General features: G+C 45.6%; 1 protein-coding gene across 1 annotated transcript in view; it reads right to left on the bottom strand.

Annotated features, from left to right (window-relative positions):
* Susd5 (sushi domain containing 5) overlaps positions 1 to 22,656 on the bottom strand; it is a 42,946-nt gene that overhangs the window by 17,296 nt on the left and 2,994 nt on the right. Inside the window, exons 2-3 of the mRNA XM_034484526.2 lie at positions 18,658 to 18,835; positions 13,412 to 13,530 (exon numbers count right to left, since the gene is read on the bottom strand). Of these exons, the coding sequence (XP_034340417.1) occupies positions 13,412 to 13,530; positions 18,658 to 18,835 (297 nt within the window). The remainder of the gene's footprint in view (positions 1 to 13,411; positions 13,531 to 18,657; positions 18,836 to 22,656) is intronic.

Below are 22,656 nucleotides of genomic sequence, written 5' to 3'. Positions count from 1 at the left end.
AGTTACCAGTGCAGCCATACATGTGAAATACATACAAATGGAGAAATATTCATTCTATACATACATAAATGCACATATACAAAGTCCCATATATACAAGAGTTGAAAGGATAAAGAAATGGCACGTATGCAGGATGAAATTTTAATTCGTTTAATTTTTCATGTGTGCCTGTGGTGTACATGCATGTTTGCATGCACATGTGTGCAATTAGGATGTCCTTCCCCTCTCTCCCATCTTACTCACTGAGGCAGGGGCTCTCAGTCAGATCCATTGCTCTCCCATCTGGCTATCTCACTAGCTAGCTTGTTCTGGTGATTCCCTGTCTCTTCCTTCTGAGGCTGGGGGTGAAGGCAGGCCACCACATCCACGGGGTGGGATGGGAACCACATCCACCCGGCATTTATGTGGATCTGTGGATCTGAGGGATCTGAACTCTGGCCCTCATGCTTATTGGCAAGCAGCCAAGGCATTTCCCACAAAGGAAACTTTGTGTAGCCATAGAGGAAAGAGAGCCCATGATATTTTTAGGATGGTGGGCACAGCCGGAAGTCATCACGTTAAGCAAAAGAAGCCAGACTCAGAAAGACAAATTCCATTCGTTTTGTGTCATATGTGTAGCTGAGATTCCAAATGACATAAGATACATATAAAACATTTGCTTACTTCTTAAAAGGTTGAAATTACATTTATTTGTTTTGTGTGTCTGCACATATGCATGTGTGTGGGCACACATGTGCATGCATGTGGGGCACCTACCATGGAGCATGAGTGGAGGCCAGAGGACTTTGGGGCAGTCTATTTTCTCCTTCTGCCCTATGGAGCTCAGGGGTCAGACTCAGGTGGTTAGGCTTAGTGGCAAGCTCCCTTTCCTGCTGAGCCTTCTCACTGGCCCAACATCCATATATTTTAAACCCAAATGGGATTCAACTGTGCCTATTACTGAGAACTCTGCTTTGTTTTTTAGTTAACTCTATATTTGTAAAAAGGTATTTCAGATTTGCACACAATTGAGAGGAAAGTGCACTGAATTTCTATATGCATACTTCCCTCCCACCTTAGGCTGTACCTTTCCTCAGCAGTGCCCCATATAGTTACACTCCTCCCACAGAAACATCACCCACCAAAGTCCACTAGGTCCCTCACAGTTAGCTCTTGGAGTTGTACAGCCTGTGGGTTTGGACAAGTGTTACAAGACATGTGTCCTCTGTCACAGCATTCTAAAGAGCACTTTCTGATCTAAAAAGCCACTATGGTATACTTTCTTCCTCCCCAACATAGGCAACCACTGGATCATGTGACTGGAGTACCACTATGGGGTCTGGGAGATGACTCAGTAAATACATAAGAACCTGAGTTCAATCCTTACACACTCACTCACAAAAGCTAGGTGGAGTGGTTCATTCTTGCAATCCCAGCTCTGGGGAGGCAGAGACAGATACACACCCAAGAATGGGGGTGGGGCTCCCTGGCCAGCAAGCCAGCTTAGCCTACTTGGTGAGTTCCAGAAGAGAGAGAGAGAGAGAGAGAGAGAGAGAGAGAGAGAGAGAGAGAGAGAGACCCTGCATCAAAAACAATGTCAACAACACCTGAGGTTGCCTCTTGGTCTTCCTGCACACACAAAAGTGTACATGTAAACCCACCCCCCCACAAAAAGATATCAATTTAATAAGATTGTTAAACTGTCTTTCAATGTAGAAGAGACATTTTTTTTTTATTCCTAACAGGAATGTTGTAGTTAATACTCTTGCAAGGACTTGAATGTGCCAGAGTTTTGAATTTTGGCTATTTTGAAAGAAGGGAAGTTGTGATGGTCATTTTTAAAAAAGGTTTACTTATTTATTATATGCAAGTTCACTGTAACTGTCTTCAGATGCCCCTAAGAGGGCATCAGATCTCATTACAGATGGTTGTGAGCCACCATGTGGTTGCTGGTATTTGAACTCAGGACCTCTGGAAGAACAGTCCATGCTCTTAACCGATGAACCATCTCACCAGCCCGTGATGGTCATTTCTGATTGTCTACCTGACACACGTAGACTCATCTGGGAAGAGAGTCTCACTGAGGGACTACCTACACTGGGTTGGCCTGTGGACCTGTCTGTGGGGGATATCTTAATTAAGTTAATTGGTATGGGAACACCCAGCTCCCTGTGGGTGGTATCATTCCCTAGGCAGCGGCTTCTGAACTGTATAAGAAAGTGAGATGCACACAGAAGAGCAAGGGAGCAGGTAGGTTGTATGCATTCACTCTCTCTCTCTCTCTGCTTCTGAGTATGGATGCGGTGTCACTAGCTATTTGAAGTTCCTGTGCACATAGACTGTAATCTGAAACTGTGAGCTAAAATAACCCCTTTCTCCCTCCCTGATTTCCTTTACATTGGGGTATGTATCACAGCAATGGAACGGAAGATAGACCAGTGATAGTATGAGTTCTCATGTGTAATTCTCTAAGGACACACGGCATTGAACATCTCTTTGTATACCTGCTTGTGACATGTCTATTTCTTTGGTGAGGTATTTGCTCAGGTCGTTTGTCCATTTTTGTTTGTTTTGTTTTTCAGGACAGGGTTTCTCTGTGTAGCCCTGGCTGTCCTGGAACTCACTATGTAGACCAGGCTGGCCTCGAATTCAGAAATCCATGTGCCTCTGCCTCCTAAGTGCTGGGATTAAAGGTGTACACCACCACTGCCCAGCCTTTCGTCCAGGTTGTTTTTTAATTAGTGCTGAGCTTTGAGAGTTCTTGGTCTGCTTCACGTGGTAATCCTCATTTCCTGCAGACCTGTTCGTGTTCTCAATCACTGGTGCTGATTTCTCCAGGACAGAATAATCTAATAAGCCCCGCTTAACAATGGCATCTTTCGCAGATTGTCCCTTTGTTGCCATGCCTAGAAGCTCATTGTCATATCCAGGGCCATCTAGGCTTTCTCCTATGCTGCCTTCTGGAGCTTGTATCTTGGTGCTTTATATTTAGGTAGTCCTGAGATGTTGAGCTCATGTTTCTGAGAAGCTCAAGGAAAGCTTCTGGGTGTCCAGCTTTGCTGGTATCTAAGTTGAAAAAACTGTCTTTATCCCATCGTGCCTCCTTTGTCAAAGATCAGTATGCTGAAGGTGTGTGAGTCTAGCTCTGAGGTCTCTGTTCTGTCCCACCGATCAATCTTATTGGTCCAAAAGCACCAATATTTCTTGCCTATTATAAATTACAGTCCTGAAATCCAGACCTCTGACTTCCTTGTTTAATATTGAGTTGGCTGCTCTGAGTCCTTAAGTTATATTGTCTTCGCAATGGATTGTACCCATAAAACTACACTGGTTATTTTGATTATGGTACTGTGTCCAAAGAAATCAACTTGGGAAGACCCAACGTGTTGACAATATCAGGTCTTATTGTTTACCTGGAACAGTTTTCTTTTCATTTTCTCAGTATCTTGCAGTTTGCCTCATGCTTAACATTACTTTTAGATTTATATTTAAGTATTTCATTTTGGGGAGTGCTACTGTAAACGCTATGTTTTGAATCTCGAGTCCCACTGTCAATTGCTGTTATATAGGAAAATATTTGTTCTATATATATTTGTTATATAGGAAAATTTGTGTTCTAGTTCCATTTCTATTGCTGTGATAAAAATAGCGTGACAAAAAGCAATTTAGGGGAAAAAGGTTAGTTCAGCTTACAGTTCCAGGTTATAGTCTGCCACTGAGGGGAAGTGAAGATGGTGGGAATGTGAAGACCTTGATCACATCACATCACATCCATAATCAAAACAGAAGACAAAAATTAATGCTATTCACTAGCTCACCTTCTTGCTTGTGCTCAGTTCAGTGCCTCTACGCTTCTCCATTCAGGACTCTCTTGCCTAGGAATGGTGCCGCCCACAGTGGGCTGTGTCTTCCTACATCAATGAATTTAAGACAACTTCTACAGCCAAGACTACAGGCAGCCCTATGTTAATCCCTCATTGAGACCCTCTTCACAAGCAATTCTAGGTTCTGTCAAATTGACAAAGTCAACTCCATACACACCATAATTTGTATTCTGCCACTTTGCTATGATCAATTTCAAGACATTTTTGCCAATTGTTTTAGCTTTAGGGGTTGGAGAGATGGCTCAGTAGGTAGGGGCACTTGCCCATAAGCCTGATGACCTGGAATCTAGTCCCAGAACCTACATGGTAGAAGGAGAGAACCAAGTCTCACAAGTTATCCTCTGAGCTCCGATGTACCAGAGCATGTGTGTGCCCTTTACCCACTAAGAAATGAATAGAGAAATGGTCAAACATTGTTTGGGGTTTTCTTTCCACCTACACGGTCATTTTATCTGTACACAAAGGCAACTTGACTTTTTCTTTACTTCTGTGTCCACCTTTTATTTTTTTTATTTAAAAAGATTGATTTTTTTATCCTTTTTAGCTGTGTTTACTTGTGTGTGTGTGTGTGTGTGTGTGTGTGTGTCGGGGGTGTGTGCATGTGTATGTTGGATCCCCTAGAGCTGGAGTTACAGGCAGGTGTTCATAAACCACCTGATGTGTGAAACCAAACTCAAGCCCTCTGGAAGAGCAGTACATGCATTTAGCCACCAAACACTCTCTCCATCCCCTGTCTACCTGACTAGCTATAGCTTCCACTCTGTGCTGGAAAGCCGGGGTGAGAGGTGCACTGTTTCTGACCTTACTGAGAAAGATTCGATCTCTCGCCATTCAGGGAAACAGGAGCAGCAGAGCTTTTTTCTAGATGTTCTAGATGTTGAGAAAGTCCCTCTCTATTTCAACATTGATGAAAGGTTTATTTTATTATCCACAGGTGCCGGATCTGGTCAACTGCTTTTCTCCTCATGTAATTTTTCTTCTGTAGTCCATTGATGTAATGGATTGTATCAATTGTTCTTTTAATGTGAAACCAGAGAAGCACATCTGGGGTCAACCAGCACACATGCACACACACACACACACACACACACACACACACACACACACACACACACACACTGTCTATATGGGAATGTGCAGAGATGTGCTCATGTGTACAGATGCAGATCCAGAGCAGGACATCAAGTGTCCTCCTCTCTCCATCTCTACCTGACAGCTTTGAGATATGGTTTCTCACTAAACCTGAAGTTTGGGTAGGTTGCCTGGTCAGAAAATTCCCAGGATCCCCCACCCCCTGCCCTGTCTCCATCCCCAGTTCTGGGGCAACAGGCATGGTCAGCATTTTGTTTATATAATGGGGATCTGAACCCAGGTCTTTCTACTTGCCAAGAGTCTTCTTATCCACTAAGCCATCTTCCCAGCTCTTGTAAATTGGGGTGGGGTGGAGCAGTGTCTCAACTACATATCTCAGTCTGACCTCAAATTTGTGATTCCCTTGCCTCTGCTCCCTGGAGTGGGGGGTTCCAGGCATGCCACCGTGCTTGGCTTGTGTAATTCTTTTATATCTTGTTAGATTGTATTTGCTAATGTTTTCTTGTCTGTGTTCATGAGATATATTGGTCTGTAGTCCTCTTTTCTTGGAATGTCTTGTCTGGTTTTGGTTTGGAGGTAGTGATGGCCTCATGGAATAAATTAGGAAGTATTCCTTCTGCGTTTAAGTTCTGGAAAGTTTCATAGAGAATCAGCATAATTTCTTTCTTAAATGCCCGGGCCCATCTGTGCCTGATGCTTTCTGTTCCAGAGTTATTATTTATTCTGTTCTTTAACAGAGAGAGGCTCACAGGGATCACTCCTGTCTTTTTTTAACAGGGTTGCTAGACTGTTCTCTCAGTGAACTGGTTCGTTTCATCTAGGTTTCAAAGCTCAGGGTGCAGGTCCTTGGATCTTTATATATATATATATTTAATCATATGTATTTATATGTCTGGGTTTGGGTTTGTGAACATGGGCACAGAGGACAGAAAAGGGCACTAGAAGCCGTGAAGCTGGAGTTACAGCTGGTTAAAACCACCCAGCCTGTGTGCTGGGGAACTGAACTATCTGCTAGGCTTGCGAGCCGCCTGATATAGGTCTGAAGCTACATCCTGTGCCAAAGCAGCAGCTGTCTTACCTGCTGAGCCATTGCTCTAGTCCTAGTTATATATTTATATTATGTTTATAATTTCTTTAATATCTCCGAGATCTGTAGTGGGTCTCTTTCTCCTCTCTCTCTCTCTCTCTCTCTCTCTCTCTCTCTCTCTCTCTCTCTCTCTCTCTCTTTGTTTTGGGGTCAGGGGAAGTCTCACTGTGCAGCTCTGGCCAGCTTGAAACTTTTATGTATGCAAGGCTGGTTTGAACTCATAGAGCTCTGCCTGCCTCTGACTCCTGAGCACTGGGATTAAAGGCAAGTGCCACCACACCTGGCTGATTTTTCATTTCTTTTAAAAAAGACATTTATTTTATTCTTTGTGTGTGGATGTGTGCATGCACACGTGTGTAAGTGTGAGTGCCCACGGAGCCCTCCCCCCCCCCCAAAAAAAAGTGTTGGCTCCCCTGGATCTGGAGTCAGAGATGGCCATGTGGATGCTGGGAATCAAAATCTGGTTCTCCACAAAAGCAGTAAGTGCTTTTCACTTGTGTGTGTGTGTGTGTGTGTGTGTGTGTGTGTCCATCCATGACAGTAAAGGCATTGGCCTCAGAGGCCTGATTAGATTTTATTGTCAAATTGACTCAACTTAGAGTCATCTGGGAAAGGGAACCTCAATTTCTGTGATCAGACATGTCTGTGGACGTGTCTATGAGAGACTGTCTTGTTGCTGCATAATGTGGGAGGGCCTAGCCCACTCTGGGCGGTACCATCCCTACGCAGGTGGGTTGGGCTATATAAGAGAGCTAGCTAAGCCAGAACCAGTGAGTGAGCCAGTAAGCAACCTTCCTCCATGGTTTCTGCTTCAGTCCCTGCTTGAGCTCCTGCCCTGACTTCCTTTAGTGATGGCCTATGAACCAAAAGTGTACGCAAAATAATCCCTTTCCTCCCCAAGTCGCTCTTAGTCAGAGTGCTTTATTTCCCATCCAGGTACTAACCAGGCCCGACCCTGCTTAGCTTCTGAAATCCGATGAGATCAGGCTCATTCAGGGTGGGATGGCCATAGACAGAACACTTTATCTCAATAGAAAAGCCCAGGACCGGCGTTACTCTTGGCTTCTCAGTTTCTTTTCTTTTCTATTTTGCTTGTTTGTTTGTTTGTTTGTCTGAGTTACAGGGAACTGAACCCAGGGCCTTCCACAGATGAGGCAAGCATCATACCACCGAGCTAAGCGCTCAGCTCTTATTGTAACACGGGACTCCATGTGAGGAGTAAGTTCAGGGGCTTGTGCTCACTTCAAGTCTACCTCCAGCAACTAGAACAACCACAGATGCTCAAAACCTACGTTCTAGACAAGAGCCTGGTAATGGCTTCCCGTCCCCTCCTTGAAATCCAATAGTTTTCTTTCCCTGCAGATAACTCTTCTCAGTGTCTCCAGCCTTATCTCAGATTGTCCCTCTTTCTGGGGATAGTTCTCAAATGCACCAAGATCTTTCTTACTACTGTTCAACATGGCTATTCAGCTTGGAGTCCTCTAAACCAGTGGTTCTCAAGCTGTGGGGTCATGACCCCTTCAGAGATGAATGACCCTTTCACTGGGGTCCCCAAAGACCATCAGAAAGTGTGTTTGTTTGCAGTACAATTCGTAACAGTAGTAACACTACAGTTGTGAAGTAGCAACAAAAATAATTTTGTGGTTGGGGTCACAACATGAGGTATTACAGGGTCGCAGCGTTAGGAAGGTTGACAACCACGGCACCGTCCACAAAGGCCAGAAGACTAGAAAATTCACAAGAGATGGGGGACAGTGCAGAGAAGATTAAGAGTTGGAAAGTTGGGAAGACACCTGTATTTCACCTGCTGGAGTCACTAGACGACATTTGAGCCTAAATTTGAACACACAGAACACTCAAAATCTTGAAGGAGAACCCGTCCTGACCACAGACCCTGAAACACCATGTAGATAGAGGTTAAAAGACAGGCTGAGGAGGGGCTAGAGAGATGGCTCAGTTGGAAAAATTTCCTAAAGCCATTCCTGAGGCAGGGGGACTCCTCCCAGCAGACCTGAGAATTGGTTCCTTTCAAAATTTCCCATTTGTCTTGTCTTGGGGACAGTGAGGATCCAGCTCTTCTTGACATAACAGAACTGCCCATCCCTGTCTTTAGGGGAAGTAAAGGTGACTGTCATGTATAGGGTGACAACGACTGTAAGAAAGGGAGGTGAGGCAGGCTCTGTCTCAGGGGCAGAAACAGCAGCTAAGTGTTGGCTTGGAGGGTGGCGACAGAGTGCAAGGGAAGCCGGAAGCCTCCAACCTCCAGGCTGCGGACGCCAACGGAGAAGCTCCCAAGGCAGAGGTGGGGCGTGGGGGGAGGGGGGACACAGGGACAACGATGGGGGAGGGAGGATGGGGACGGGACGACCCAAATGGAAGAGGCGTATTTCATCAACATCCCGTCAGTTAAAAATAACTGCACTTATTAGTCTAAGTGAGATCACCACAGGGCTGTAAAGTCACTGTCTGAACAAGAACACCGGAAGGAAAAAGCCACTTCTACACATTGGGTGATGAACTCCGCTTTAAAGAAGCGTGGGAGGGGCTGTGCTCGCACTGAGCCCAGGGAAGCTCGGCTTCCCTCCGGGCATTTTAGCAGATGCCTGTTTGGCAGTTTTGAAGTTAGCACCCTTCATTCTTCTGGTCTTGCCAGAGGTGAATAGCACCACGGTGACTCGGCCATGTTGTGCCACCCAGAGAGTGGGCAGAAAGAGGGTTTGCTGCTGGGGCACCCAGTTGAGCCTCACTTATACCGGGCTTACTCTCTCCACCCTCAGGCCCTCTCCGCTGAGCCTTAACTGCATGTACTAAGAAACTTCAGGGAGCTCGGCCGAGTAGCATTTGAACGCCCGCCCGTAGGAACCCCCTGGCCAGCCAGTGCTTGCTTTGGCCAAGGAGGTGGTCCTTCCCTCTGTAACCTATGTCAACTCTGTAATCCATCAAGTCCCTATAAGGGAAGAGCAGCCTCTCCACCACCAAGCCTGGAGGGCTGTGAGGAATGGCTTACGCTTCAATCTAAGGCAGGACCGCAGGACCGCAGGACCACAGGACACAGGGACAGGTTTCGATGGGAGATGGCGGCTTTCCTCAGTAGACGTTCAGATTGGGTGGGCTTTTTACCCTGTTAGTGACCTGTTAGTACCTGTTAGTAGCCTGAGAGTGACCCCTATAAACTGACCACTTGACTTGAGCGGAGTCGTTTCTTGTGTTTCATTGGGGTCCTCTCTGAGGTGAGATGTCTCTTCACGTCTCACTAGGAGAAACTCACTACGTGGGAGGACACACGCAACCATTTGTAAATTCTCCTCTGCTCCATTTGAGGGGAGGGTTGTAGACACATCGCCCTTCACCCCGAAGAGACTTTGCCATGCATTTCCCATGAGCAAGGATGATCCCCTACCACAGCAGCTGTAATTATCAAAATCAGGGCATTCGGACATTGATGCCATGTTGTTCAATTCACAAGCCATATTCAAATATCATCAAATATAGTCATTTTATTTCTAGTCTAGGATACAGTCCCGGATTGCATTTCATTACCAAGTCTCTCATCCTATTTTAATCTAGGACAGCTGTTTAGCCTGCGTCTGTTTTTCCAATTCTCTGTGTTTTAATTTATTTTAGTGGTGTGTGTGTGGTGTCTGTGTGTGATGTATATGGGGGTACAGGGGTGTTTGTGTGATGTATTGCGTGTGTGAATGTGTGTATGGGGTGTCTGCATGTGGTGTAGGGGTGGGTGGGTATTTGTGTGAAACGTGTGTCTGGTGCTGTGTGTGGTGTGTGTGTGAAGGTGCGTGTGTGTAGATGTGTGTGTGTAGTGTCTGTGTGTGATGGGATGTCTATATGTGTGATATATTTGTGTATGTAGTGTTTCTTTGTACTGTGTGTATACTGCTATGTGTGTGGATATCTGTGTGTGTCTCTGTGTATCTGCGTGTGTGCAGGTGTGAATGCCCCCACACACTTTTGTGGAGGCCAAAGGGGGATACCAGCCGGCCGGCTCTGTCACTGCTGGTCTCACTCCCACCAGGTTTGGTTTTCCTTTGAACCCGAATCTCACCATTGCAGCTAGGAGGGTGGCTCTTGAGCTCCCCAGGAGCAAGGCTACCTCCAAACCACAAGCAGGCCGTCGATTTATAAATGAGTCTAGCTAGAATTAGCACAGGAGACACACCACACACACACACACACACAAAACAAAACAAAACAAAAAAACTGGTAGGGCTACCAAGTTGTCATTTTAAGTTGTTCTACTCTGGAGCGGCACTTAACACCATAAAAGCTACAGCAGAGCTGATGGCTTGAGATCACTAGAGGAACCAGGTTCTGTTCTGTTTCCCTCAGGGGGCCAACACTGCCAATGTCTAAGATGCAAAAGGCCGTTTGAATTCGTCTATAGGGCTGTTCGATAGTAGGTAGGTAGGTAGGTAGGTAGATAGATAGATAGATAGATAGATAGATAGACCGATCTTGCTCTCTCTACATGTTTGCAAAAACAAGGTCACAACTCTTGGTTCTTTGATAGGACTGAAGGAGAGATGGTTCTGATGGCCTTCCATAGAACCCAGCAAATGGAGACCCTTTCCTAGAAAGATAGCTCCTACTAGAAGACAGGCTGGCTGGTCACTGGTATATGTGCGGCAAGCATCTACCAGTAACTCATGACAGTGCTCACGTCTTCCCGGGACAAGGTGCTTTGCGGCATCCAGAGGCAGCCCGAGGATCTGTGCTTTTACTAACACGGTCTGTCTGGTGTTTCTAATGTTGAGAGACATCTGGGGCTAGGGAGATGGCTCAGTGGGTAAGAGCACTTGCTGGTAAACCTGGTAACCTGCGTTTGATACCCACGAGCCACGTGGTGGAAGAAGAGAACTCTGAATTACATGCGCTCTCCTCTGACCTACACACACACACACACACACACACACACACACACACACACACACAGTGTCACACAGTGTCACACATGTCCCCAGATGTGTACACATATAAACACAAACAAATGAAAAACATTTTAAGAAGTCTGAGAAGCCATGAGTTTAAAGAGTGTCTCCCAACCTAGACTGGATATAAAACTCACTGGGGAGGTTTTTAAAAGCTCAGTGGGGGGGGGGGGGGGGGGCGGGAGCTCATGCCACACTGGAGAGGTTGAGGCAGGAGGATCAGATGTCACTGTTGGCTACATGGTGATTTCTAGTCTAGCCTGCACTACATGAGACCCTGTCTCAAAACAAACACCCTCAATGTCCAGAACATTCAGATTAAATCCTTGACGATCAGCACCCACATACCAGTATTTTTAACACTTCCCAGGGAGCAGCCAGCCAAAACTTGTTTCTGAGTCTGACTGGTAAGCCTGGACGCCACATGGAGGTGGCCTCCACGCACAGATCCTCTGAGTGGGTGCTAGAGAAGTAGTAATCTCATGAGGCCTCTCAACCACTAACCCTTCTCTCCAGTTGTTTTCTTTTCTTTTAAAATTCTGATTTTCTCCATCACAAGAACAGCCTCACTCAGCACACGCGTCTCTGATAACAACAGATCTACTCACTACAGCACACATGACACGCTGCTGAGAAACTTCCCCCTGGTTTTCTCTGAACCACTCGGCTGATTTTTCCAACAGGAAGTTGAATTTTTCTCTCCCACAGGCAGTTTCCTACATCCCATACATTTCTTTTTTTCAGAAAAGGGATTTTTTAAAAAAGATTTGTTTATGGGGTCGGAGAGATGGCTCAGCAGTTAAGAGCACTGGCTGCTCTTCTAGAGGATTTGAGTTCAATTCCCAGCACCCACATGGCAGCTCTTGACTGTCTGTAACTCCTGTTCCAGGGGCTCTGACACCCTCATATAGACATACATTCTGACTAACACCAATGCGCATAAAAATAAATAACAATTTAAAAAGATTTAGTTATTGTATGTGTATGAGTGTTTTGCCTGCATGGATACATGTATATATGCATGTATGTATGCATGCATGTATGTATATATGTACGGGCACCTTGTCATGAGCCTTCATGTGGATGCTGAGTCCTCTGCAAGAGTAACAAGTGATGTTAACCTCTGAGCCAACTCTCAGGCTCAGAAAAGGGATTATGTTAAGCTATGTCCTCATTAGGAAGCGAGACAGAAGCCTAAGCCTTGACCATCAGGATCTGTAGCAGACACACCCAGGGCTCTGTTCTCATTCCCTAGAAACCTGGACCTTCCCAGGCACAGGGCTCCTGATGGGCATCTTCCCCTCTTTGTGGGAGGGTGGCACTGTGCCCATACAAATGAAAACCCAGAAGTCCCATTTCCGGACACACCCCTTGACCAATGATTGACAGCTATCATGGTTTATCTACCCAGCCCCCTTACCCCAATCAGGAAAACCATGATTCTGTACTGTGAGGATTAGTTTTCATTATCAGCTTAGCTGGATTTATGATGTAGGAGATACAGCTCCAGGTGTGTCTGTGAAGGTGTTTCCAAAGGTTGTTTAACATGTACTCAGAGTAGGTGGTGCCACCCTGCTACCTCTGGGGAAAGAAGGGTCTGATGGACAATGGTATTTGTCCCTCTGACTCCCAGGTGTGGACCCAATGCCCACAGCAGTCTTAAGCTCCTGCAGTCAGCAGCATGATGGGCTTTACCCTCAAACTGTGAGCCTCAGTAAACACCTACTCCTCACTGTTGCCTTTTGTCACAACAATAAGTCAGTAACTGATATGTGCACACCGTCTCAAGGTTCTCTGAAACACTGGCTCAAAGTTATCTTCTCTGCCACACCTCTGTGAACTCTGCTTAATATTGTACCAATGCCTGGCCACCATTGCTTTCCTGTCCAGGTTCTTGCTGCCCTATCTGCATCTCTAGTTAGAGTCTTTCTAAACTTTTATATTTTATTTTATTTATTAACTTTTATTATTTATTTATTTATTTTCAAGATGGGTTTTTCTGTGTAGCCTTGGCTATCCTGGAACTCACTCTGTAGACCAGGCTAGCCTCAAAGTCACAGAGATCTAATCGCCTCTGCCTTCTGAGTGCTGGGATTAAAGATGTGTGTCTCTACCATCTGGCTTAGCTATTTTATTTTTAAAATTATGTGTGTGTGCTTGCACATGTGAATGCTAGTGTCCACAAAATCCAGAAGAGTCTATTGGATGTTACACGAGGTTGTCAGCTGCCCAATGTGGGTGCAGGGGACCAAAGTTTCTTTGGAAGAACAGTAAGTGATCTTAGCCACCGAGCCGGCCCTCTATCCACTCTGGGAAGACTCAATAAAGCATGTTCAGAAAAGTGTCACTTGGGTGTGTTTGTCTAGACACCCCACCCATGACAGCAGCTGCCACTCACAGCCTCCAGGACCCTTACAGACACTGACCTTCATCCTTAATACAAAGGGCGTTGTACTTGGCACCAGGAACAGGGTGGCTGTCAATTCTCACGTCAACAGCTCTGGAGACTGGCTGCTCGATGCTCCCTTTGCTACACACGGTTGTCCTGAAACAAAGGACGACCCTGGGTTAGGAGAGTGTCTTCGGGTTGAAAAGGATTATTTTCTTCTGTCAGCTGAGTCAGCAGATATTTGGGTGATTCGTGACCTCTGGACAAAAGCACCCAAAAAGAAACACTCTCCACAGATAAAGGTCACCTTTTGGAAGACCTGCGATGCTGGGGTTAACTCAAAAGCATCAGTTCAGCTCTCAGAGACAATACCTTTTGGTCCCTTCCGCAATTTTTTTTTTTTTTTTTGCTTCTCTTTATTATGAACAAATTCATCAAAGGAATCATTGGCATTTATCTTTGCAGTCTATGTGGTTACTGCATGCCCATGTGTGTCTGAAGACCAGAGGACAGCATGAATCTGGTCTCATCTTCCACCATGCAGGTTCCTGGTACTTAGGCTGGCAGGAAGCACCATTGCATGCTGAGCATCTCCCCCCCTCCCCCGCCCCCGGGGCCTCATTTGAGTTTTGAAAAGGTTTCATATTTGGGCTAGAAAGAAGGCTAAGCAGCTGTGTGCAGAGGAGCAGGGTTTGGTCCCCAGCACCCGTGCGTGGTGTCTCACTTCCAGTTTCAGGAGATGCTAAAAAACTAAAGAAAAAAAAAATCCACTAAAACTATGTAAAAAAAAAAAAAAAAAAAAAAAAAAAAAAAAACCTTTTTTTTTTTTAACTTGAAAAGTAGAACCTACATCAAGCAAGTCTTTCGCAATTACTACCAAAACAGTTACAAATTAACAGGTTATTTGGGAACAAAAGGCATACTATGACACATATCTTGCATAGTAGTACACAACTGTAGTGCCAGCTACTTGGGAAGCTGAGGCAGGAGGACTTCTTGAAATAAAGAGTTCCAGACGAGCTTGGGCAACATAGTATCTTCTTCTCCCACCTCCTCCAAAAGACAGATGGTCACCCTAGTGATGAGGCAACTAATTCCCAATGTGGCATTAGTCCCACATTGCCCTGACTGAAAGTCAGAGCTTCATTTACACAAAGTACCCTAGCGCCATGGTAGCCAGGGCGTCTTCCACAGAAGAATGTCTCACTTTTCCAGGCTGGATGTCCCAGCCCCATGGCTTCTCTGGTAAGACACTTCTTAGGCACAGTGGCATACTCTAGGCAGTAACCTTCTGGTTGGGGGTCAGGTTGGTTGGGGGATGACATGACACAAACGTTCTGGAGGGCTTTGAAGTCTCTGTAAATGGCTTGCTTCACTCCCGTCTCCCCTGGGCATGTCTCCAAGATCTGCCTATACCCAACCTCGAAGAAGCAACATTCACCATGTGCCTTTTGAGGAAATCACTCCATACTGACAGGAAGTCCACATCTGAGCAAGGGAAGGCAGTGCTTGCCATAAAGCTTGTCTGCACTGCAGCGGACAATGTTGCATTGAGCTAATGATCTAATATGTCCCACGGGGACCCACATACACAGGCTCATGGTCAGTTACCACCATCTTCCCTAGTAAGTTCTGGAATGTTCTAGAGTGCTTATTCCCTAAGTGGGCTGGGGTGGATTTCTATGTGGCAGCCTTTTGAGGGGGACTTCTTTTCAGGTTGTTCTCCTGGGGGAGCTTTTTTTTCTAGGGTGTTCTTCTGAGAGAACTTTTTTTTTTTTGAGGGAGCGTCTCCTCAGAGCCTTTATTCTTGGGCCGGTTGGGTGGCTCTTAATCTTTGGAAAGACACCTAGACCTCCCCTGGCACACAGAGCTCAGCTTCAACTGAATCAATTCTCTTTGAATAGCAAGGGTCAGCCAGTCAGCCCCGCTTTCTTGCTCAGCCTCTTGCTTCTCTGACCACCTGCTGGAGGGACAGCTGTGTTCTGGGGAAGGGGGAGGATCTTCCAAGTGACACCTGGTTTTGGATTTTTTTTTTCTTTCCTTTGGAAATTTAGAGTGCAACTGAGGCACATCACTAGGGCGTGGTTCTTTTTCATTCAGGAAGCCTCTCTAAGAACCATTTGCTCCTTGACAAGGTTTTGAAGTTTGGGATATCCTTCTAAAATTTTTTACAGGCTTTAGGTCCAGACTTAGGAATGCAGAAGACATGAGGACTGTCTGGGAGGAGAGCTGGGAGGAGTGGCTTATGGTTGGAAGGAGGGGAATGCACTCATTTTGCTAGATCACCTTGTCCAACATGTCTCAGAGGTCCATAGAAAGCCACTGGCAAAACCCAGGATCCTGGTGCCTGCAGCCGTAAGTTTAGCAGGAAACTGAGGTAAAACAGAAACTGAGGTGGGACTTAAAGGAGGAAGGCCATCAGAACTGCCTCCCACAGAGAGGGGATGGAGCTGAATGGTGAACCATCAGAAGATAAACTAGCATAGAAGGGAGTAGTCTGGTATTCTTAGCCGAGTCACTCAGATTCCTCCAGATCTCAAACTAACCTTTAAGATGGAGGTGCTATGGCTGAGGGTGTAGTTCAGTGATAAATCTGTGCTTCGCATGTGTGAGGCACCAGAAAAAAAAACAAATAGAGGCTAGGTAGGGAAGAGGGGACCACTGAGTCTACCCAGCTGGAGCAGACAGGCTGCAAAATCTACTTGGGACCGGAGCATCTGAGAACACAGAGGGTTCACAGTGGGTATGGCCTCTGTGTCACTCAGGCATCTGCATAGAGACACAAAACCAGTGCCCCTCAGCCTGGACGCCACATGGAGGTGGCCTCCACGCACAGATCCTCTGAATGGCTGCTAGAGAAGTAGTGATCGAGACATGAGGCCTCTCAACCACTAACCCTTCTCTCCAGTTGTTTTCTTTTCTTTTAAAATTCTAATTGCATACAGTTTCATCCCCTTCACCATTTTCCTACATTGTTTTTATTCTCTCTTCCTCTTTCATTTCTTCTGCATATCTCCCTCTGAGAGAGATTCCACTTTGCTAATTCTCTCTTTGGTTCTTTTCAATCAGCTGTTAGATACATATTTTAATTTTAGGGTTTTTAATCTATAAAATATTTCTGTTTGACTCTTTTTATAGTTTCCCATGCTGTTAAAACTCCCCTGGTCTTTTGTATCTTTGAAAAATTTAAGGATTGTCATCTTTTTTTAAAAATTATTTTTATTTTATGCGTTTGGGTGTTGTGCCTGTATGTATGTGTGTCTGTGCACCATGTGTGTGCCGGGTGCTGAAGGAGGTCAGAAGAGGACATTGGATCCCCTGGAACTGAAGTTACAGATGTTTGTGAGCTGCCAGGTGCATGATGGGAATCAAACCCAGGTCCTCTACAGAAGTAGCCAGTGCTTTTAATGGCTGTGACATTTCTTCAGCCCCAGAGATTGCCATCTGAAAGTTACCATCTACCATTGCTGATACTTAGAATTTCTTTTAGCTGTTGTGTCTTCTGAATTTTACTTATTATTAGAATTTTACTTATAATTATAATTTTACTTATTATTAGAATTTTACTTATTATTATTAGTATGATTGGCTCTTTTATATTATGTGAGAAATACTATGTTAACAAAGCTGTTTGTTGAAATAAATCAAGGCTTAGAGCAGAACCGTCCGTCTTTCTTAAAAGTAAAATCTTATGGATTCTTCCAGACACCTGGAAGCCAGAAATGCCATTTTCATCTTTGAAATCTAAAGAACAGATGCAAACACTGTTGGGACATTTTCTCCAGCTAATCTGTAAGCCTTACTTCTCTAAAGCATTCCATGGATTAGGGACTCAGCACACAGTGGGGATGCCTGTCTTTTCTATAGTGTCTAGAACAGTTCCTAACCTTCCTAAGGCAGTGACCCTTTAATACAGTTCTCCATGGTGTGGTGACCCTTAACCATAAAATTATTATTATTGCTACTTCATAACTGTAATTTTGCTACTGTTATGAATTGTAATGTAAATAGCTGTGTTTTCCAACGGTCTTATGCTGGTCTAATGGCCCTTTCACAGGGGTCGAGACCCAGAGGTTGAGAACCACTGATCTAGACCCTAAGCTGGGATGATTCATAGGCTGAAGAAAACTCAACAGCTGGGGGCCGGGAGCCGCTGAGTCTTTTCACTCATACTTCTGACAGTTAACATTGTGTGTTGCCTAGGACTGGTTAGGCTGGTTGGCAAGGGTCCTGTGTGAGGCTCTAGCCTTCTTCAGCATGTCTGTGGCTCATCTGCATCTGTTAATTTTGCATGGCTGTAGGCAAAATACCTGAGCGAGGCAACTCAAGGGAGTTCATTTGGGCCCATGGTTTCAGAAACGTCAGTCCACACAGCTGGAGAGGTATTAGAGTGGTAACCACCTAGTCTGGGGACAAGCACTCAAAACAAGAACTCATGGGGGATGATTCAGATTCAAACTATAGTTAGCTCTAAGCAATTATAAAATGGCAAAGTAAAGGTCTCCAGAAGCCAGAACATGCTGGAAGGGTTGGGTAAGGCAGGAGCAGAGACTGAAGAAGAACTTACTGGAAGCTGAATGGCTGGCTAGCCTGGAATACGCAGAGAAGCAGAAACAAGAGAAATCTTGGTTTGACAAGGCCGAAGGAGAGAACTGACTTTGAAAAGTTGCTCTCCAGAGGCAGGCGGATTTCTGAGTTCGAGGCCAGCCTGGTCTACAGAGTGAGTTCCAGGACAGCCAGGGCTACACAGAGAAACCCTGTCTCGAAAAACTAAAAAAAAAAAAAAAAAAAAAAAAAAAAAAAAAAAAAAAAAAAAAAAAAAAAAAAAGAAAGAAAGAAAAAGAAAAGAAAGAAAGAAAAGAAAAGTTGCTCTCCAAGCTGGACAGTGGTGGTGCACACCTTTAGTCCCAGCACTTGGGAGGCAGAGTCAGGTGGAGTTAGAGGCCAGCCTGGTCTACAGAGTGAGTTTCAGGCCAGCCAGAGCTATGCAGAGAAACCCTGTCTCGAAAAACAAAACAAAACAACAACAACAAAAAAGAAACATAAAAAAAGAAAGAAAAGAAAAGTTGTCCTCTGATTTCTGTGTGTGAGGCATCCAAAAGCTGGTACGCACATGCACACATACACACAAGTAAATAATAAATCAATTGAACTTGCTAGAAGCCACGGTCCATTTCACATAGCTTGTCCTGCTATACCTGCATACCGCTATACCGCTATACAGGCCAGTTGCTGAGCCCCGTATACACCGAGGCAGGGCAGCTGAGGTGGTTGGAGACTTACCCAAGGGTGCCATCCGCCAGCCAGCCTGTTGTGCACACTGCGGAGGCACAATCCTGGACCACCCTCTTCAGCTCCCCAGCAGACACCAGGTGGGCACCCCTGCTCTTGCAGGAGAGCCGAGCTGCCTCCAGATCCAGGCCCCGAGAGCCATTCTGAGAGTCCAGCACGAAGAGCTTCCCTGTGCAGGATGAGAGCGATAGGTGGACGGTGAGGTTCAAGGCACTGTGAAGGAAGCACCATGGTTGTCTGCGGACACTGGTGCACACCAGCCCTGGGACCTGTTGCCCAAGAGGACTTCAAACCCGTGAGCTCAAACCGTCCTCCCATCTGTCTGGAACAAGAGCGGGACACTGAGTCTCGCTGGTTCTAGTCTACTATAAACGAACCAACCAATAAAAATGTAACTGGGGTACAGAGTTAGACTGATTGGTTAGGTATTTGCCTTGGGGGCTGAAGGGCCCCAAGTTTGATCTGTAGAAACTACATACAAATAAAGCCAGGTCTGGTGTTGATTTGTAATTCCAGTCTTGAGTGGATGGAGACAGGTAGCTTATGGGCTCACTGGCCAGCCAGCCTGGCCTACCTGAGGAGTTTCAGGCTGGTGAAAGACATGTGTCTCAAGAGTACAAGGTGAGAACCTGAGGACAACAGGTGAAGTCACTCTCTGGCTTCCACCGAATATAGACATATGTACATTCTCTGTGTGTCTGTCTGTCTGTGTGTGTGTCTGTCTGTCTGTCTCTTCTCTCTCTCTCTCTCTCTGTGTCTGTCTCTGTGTCTGTCTATCTGTCTGTCTCTCTCTCTCTCTCTCTTTCTCTCTCTCTCTTTCACACACACACACACACACACACACACACACACACACACACACACCACACATACCCCAACCAGATGGTCTGGCATGAATTTGAATTAGCCAGGTGTGGTGACACATGTCTTTAATCCTAGCACTGAGGAAGCCAAGGCAAGCTGAGCTCTTAAGTTCTACAAGTCAGTCTGGTCTACAGTGAGACCCTGCTGGTTGTATGTAGTGTGTGTATATGTGTGTGTGTTGTGTGTGCGTATGTTGTGTATGTGTCTGTATTTGTGTGTGTCTTTGTGTGTGTGTGTGTGTGTGTGTGTGTGTGTGGCCAGGAATGGAGGGAGAGGTGGGAACTCAGGCTGAAAGCAATGGAGAGCTTCCAGGGGAAAACCAAACCAAAACATGGCTTAGGGGAGCATGGTGGCCACCAGCAGCCACCTGGAGGGACAAAGGAATGCCTGGGACGCTCTCTTCAGTTCCAGATTGTTGTGCCAACTGACAATTTAGATCAGTGGTTCTCAGCCTGTGGGTCTTGACCACCTTGGGGCAGAATGGCCCTTTCACAGGGCTTGACTAAGACCATTGGAAAATGCAGAGATTTATATTATGATTCACAACAGTAGCAAAATTACAGTTATGAAGTAGCAATAAAAATAATTTCATAGTTGCAGTCACCACAACGTGAAGAACTGTATTAAGGGGGCACAGCACCGGGAAGGTTGAGAACCACTGATTTAGATGGAATGCGTTTTGTTTCCCCATGATGTTTTCATTCATGCTCTGAGTTTCATACAATATATTTTGATGGTAGCCATCCCCTTCCCCACCCCTTCCTAGGTCCTCCCAGACCGTCCCGACCTCCTGCCCATTCAGCTTCCTCTGGCACACCGAGTCCCATTTGTATAGGCTGACTGGCAAAGGGCCTGACCTGGTTGTTGTGCCAGGTGTCACTTCTTTGAAGAAACTGACTTTTCTCTCCTAGCAACAGTCAAACGCCAGTATTTCCTCCGCTAGGGGTGAGACTTTTCTGCCTACCTCCCCTCTCCAAGCAGAGATTTTTGTTTGGTGTGAGCTTGTACAGACTGTTGTCAGAGTTGCTGTGAGTTCCTGTGTACCAGATCTGTTGTGTTTGGGAAACACTGCTGCCTTGAAGTTTTTCCCCACCTCTTACTCCTACAGTCTTGTCTGCCTTGTCTTCCACATGGATTCCCTGAGCTTTAATAAGCATTTTTCTTTCAAATAACAAAAGGGTGGTGGTGGCGCATGCCTTTAATCCCAGCACTTAAGAGGCAGAGTCAGGAGGATCTCTGAGGTCAAGGCTAGCCTGGTCTACAGTACAAATTCCAGGACAGCCAGAGCTACATAGTGAAATACTGTCTTGAAAAATAAACAAAGAAACAAAACAAAAAAACCAAAAAAGAACGAAAGAAGAAAAGTCAAAAGAACAACCAAAATCTTTGCAAAATCTACCCAATTTGGAATATTCCTTTATTTCCTCAAGATATTAAATCACTTTGGGGCTGATCACATGATTTCAGGCTGTTAACCCCAATGACCTATCTTCTAATCCCCTAAACCCACTGGGTTGATGGAGAGAACCAATTCCCACTTTTGTCCTCCACCTGCCATGTGCTTTCACGCTCCCTCCACACAAAATGAAATGCAAGAATATAATAACATTTCTAAAAAAATTATTTTGAATCTCCCCACAAGAAAAACTCAAACCCAGAGATTTCACTACCAAAGTAAACAAACAAGAAAATAAAAGCATATTTTTACAGAGCCACAAATCCTTTTAGAGGAGAGAGAAGGAAGCCATCTTCCCACTCATGAAGGACGCAACAGACCCTGACCTTCTAATGCCTGTCACCACATTCCGGTGCCTCGGCCCTCCAAGCACCTTTATTTTTAAATCTCCACGGTGACTGAAGTTGCCGTTGCACTCACCAAGCTGACCACAGCTCTCCTTGGTGTTTTGTTTGTTTATTTGGTTGGTTGGTTTAGTTTGATTTTTTTCTAGACAGGGTTTCTCTGTGTAGCCCGGGCTGTCCTGGAATTCATTCTGTAGACCAGGCTGGCCTCGAACTCAGAGATCTGCTTGTCTCTGCCTCCCCAGTGCTGGAATTAAAAGTGTGCGCCACCACACCTGGCTACCTCTGGGCATTTTAAGGTTCCCTAAATAGAAGGACTCATTTCTCTTCACCATTCTGTGCTTGTCAGCAAGGACATTACCGGTATGCAGTAGTTACTCTGTAGGCTTGGACTGCATTAACGACTCTTCTTCTGAAGTCATTACCCAAACAGGTCATTTGCATTTAGTTAATACGAAGGGGTTTTTCCTTCCCATTTCAAAAATCGAAAGGTAAGGTTTTAGGAGATAACTCAGTCGGTGAAGTGCCTGCTGCTCTAACCTGAGGACTTCAGTTCAATCCCTAGCTTCCAGGTGGGCAGGCAAAATGGCTCAGGGGGTAAGTGAGCTTGCCTCGGAAACTTTACAACCTGAGTTTGATCCTTGAACCCCAGTAAATGTAGAAAGAGAGAAAAGACTCCAAAGAGTTGTCTTTGACCTCCACTTGTGAATGTTGCAGGTGTACCACAACCCAGTAACATAAACTCTGTATATGGCTACCCATGCCTCTCCTCCCAGCACTTGGGAGGTGGAGACAGGAGAATGCCTGCGACTTGATGACAAGCTTGCTCCAGGTTCATTGAGAGACCCTATCTCAAAAAACAAGGTGGGGAGGCCAGAACTGGTTAAAAGCCCAAAGTGCCCCTGAGGAGGACCAGAGTTTGGGTCCCAGCACCCATAGGGTAGCTTACAACCCTTGGAACTCCACTCCTGGGGAAGCCAACATCACCAGTCTCAGAAGGCACCTACACTCACACACACACACACACACACACACACACACACACACACAAATTAAAAATAACAAAAAATAAGCCAGTGGTGGCGCACGCCTTGGGCGGCCTCCTCTGGAAGGCAGCCATGCCCTTCTTCCTGAGTTCGAATCCCGCTGTTTCTCCCTCTTCCCGTGTGATTCATAGGGGAAAAAAGTTTTAAAAAATAATAATAAATATATATTTTAAACCCCCCAAAACTAGAAGGGATTAAGGAAGACACTTGGTGCCAACTGCTGGACTCCACAAGAAGTGTACATGTGCAACCCGTCCACACACATGAAAAACAAAGTAAA

Source organism: Arvicanthis niloticus, chromosome 21 (genome assembly GCF_011762505.2).
Source record: "Arvicanthis niloticus isolate mArvNil1 chromosome 21, mArvNil1.pat.X, whole genome shotgun sequence".
NCBI classification, from domain to species: Eukaryota; Metazoa; Chordata; class Mammalia; order Rodentia; family Muridae; genus Arvicanthis; species Arvicanthis niloticus.
Note: the sequence above shows the minus strand (reverse complement) of the source record. Positions and strands in the feature narration are given on the sequence as shown.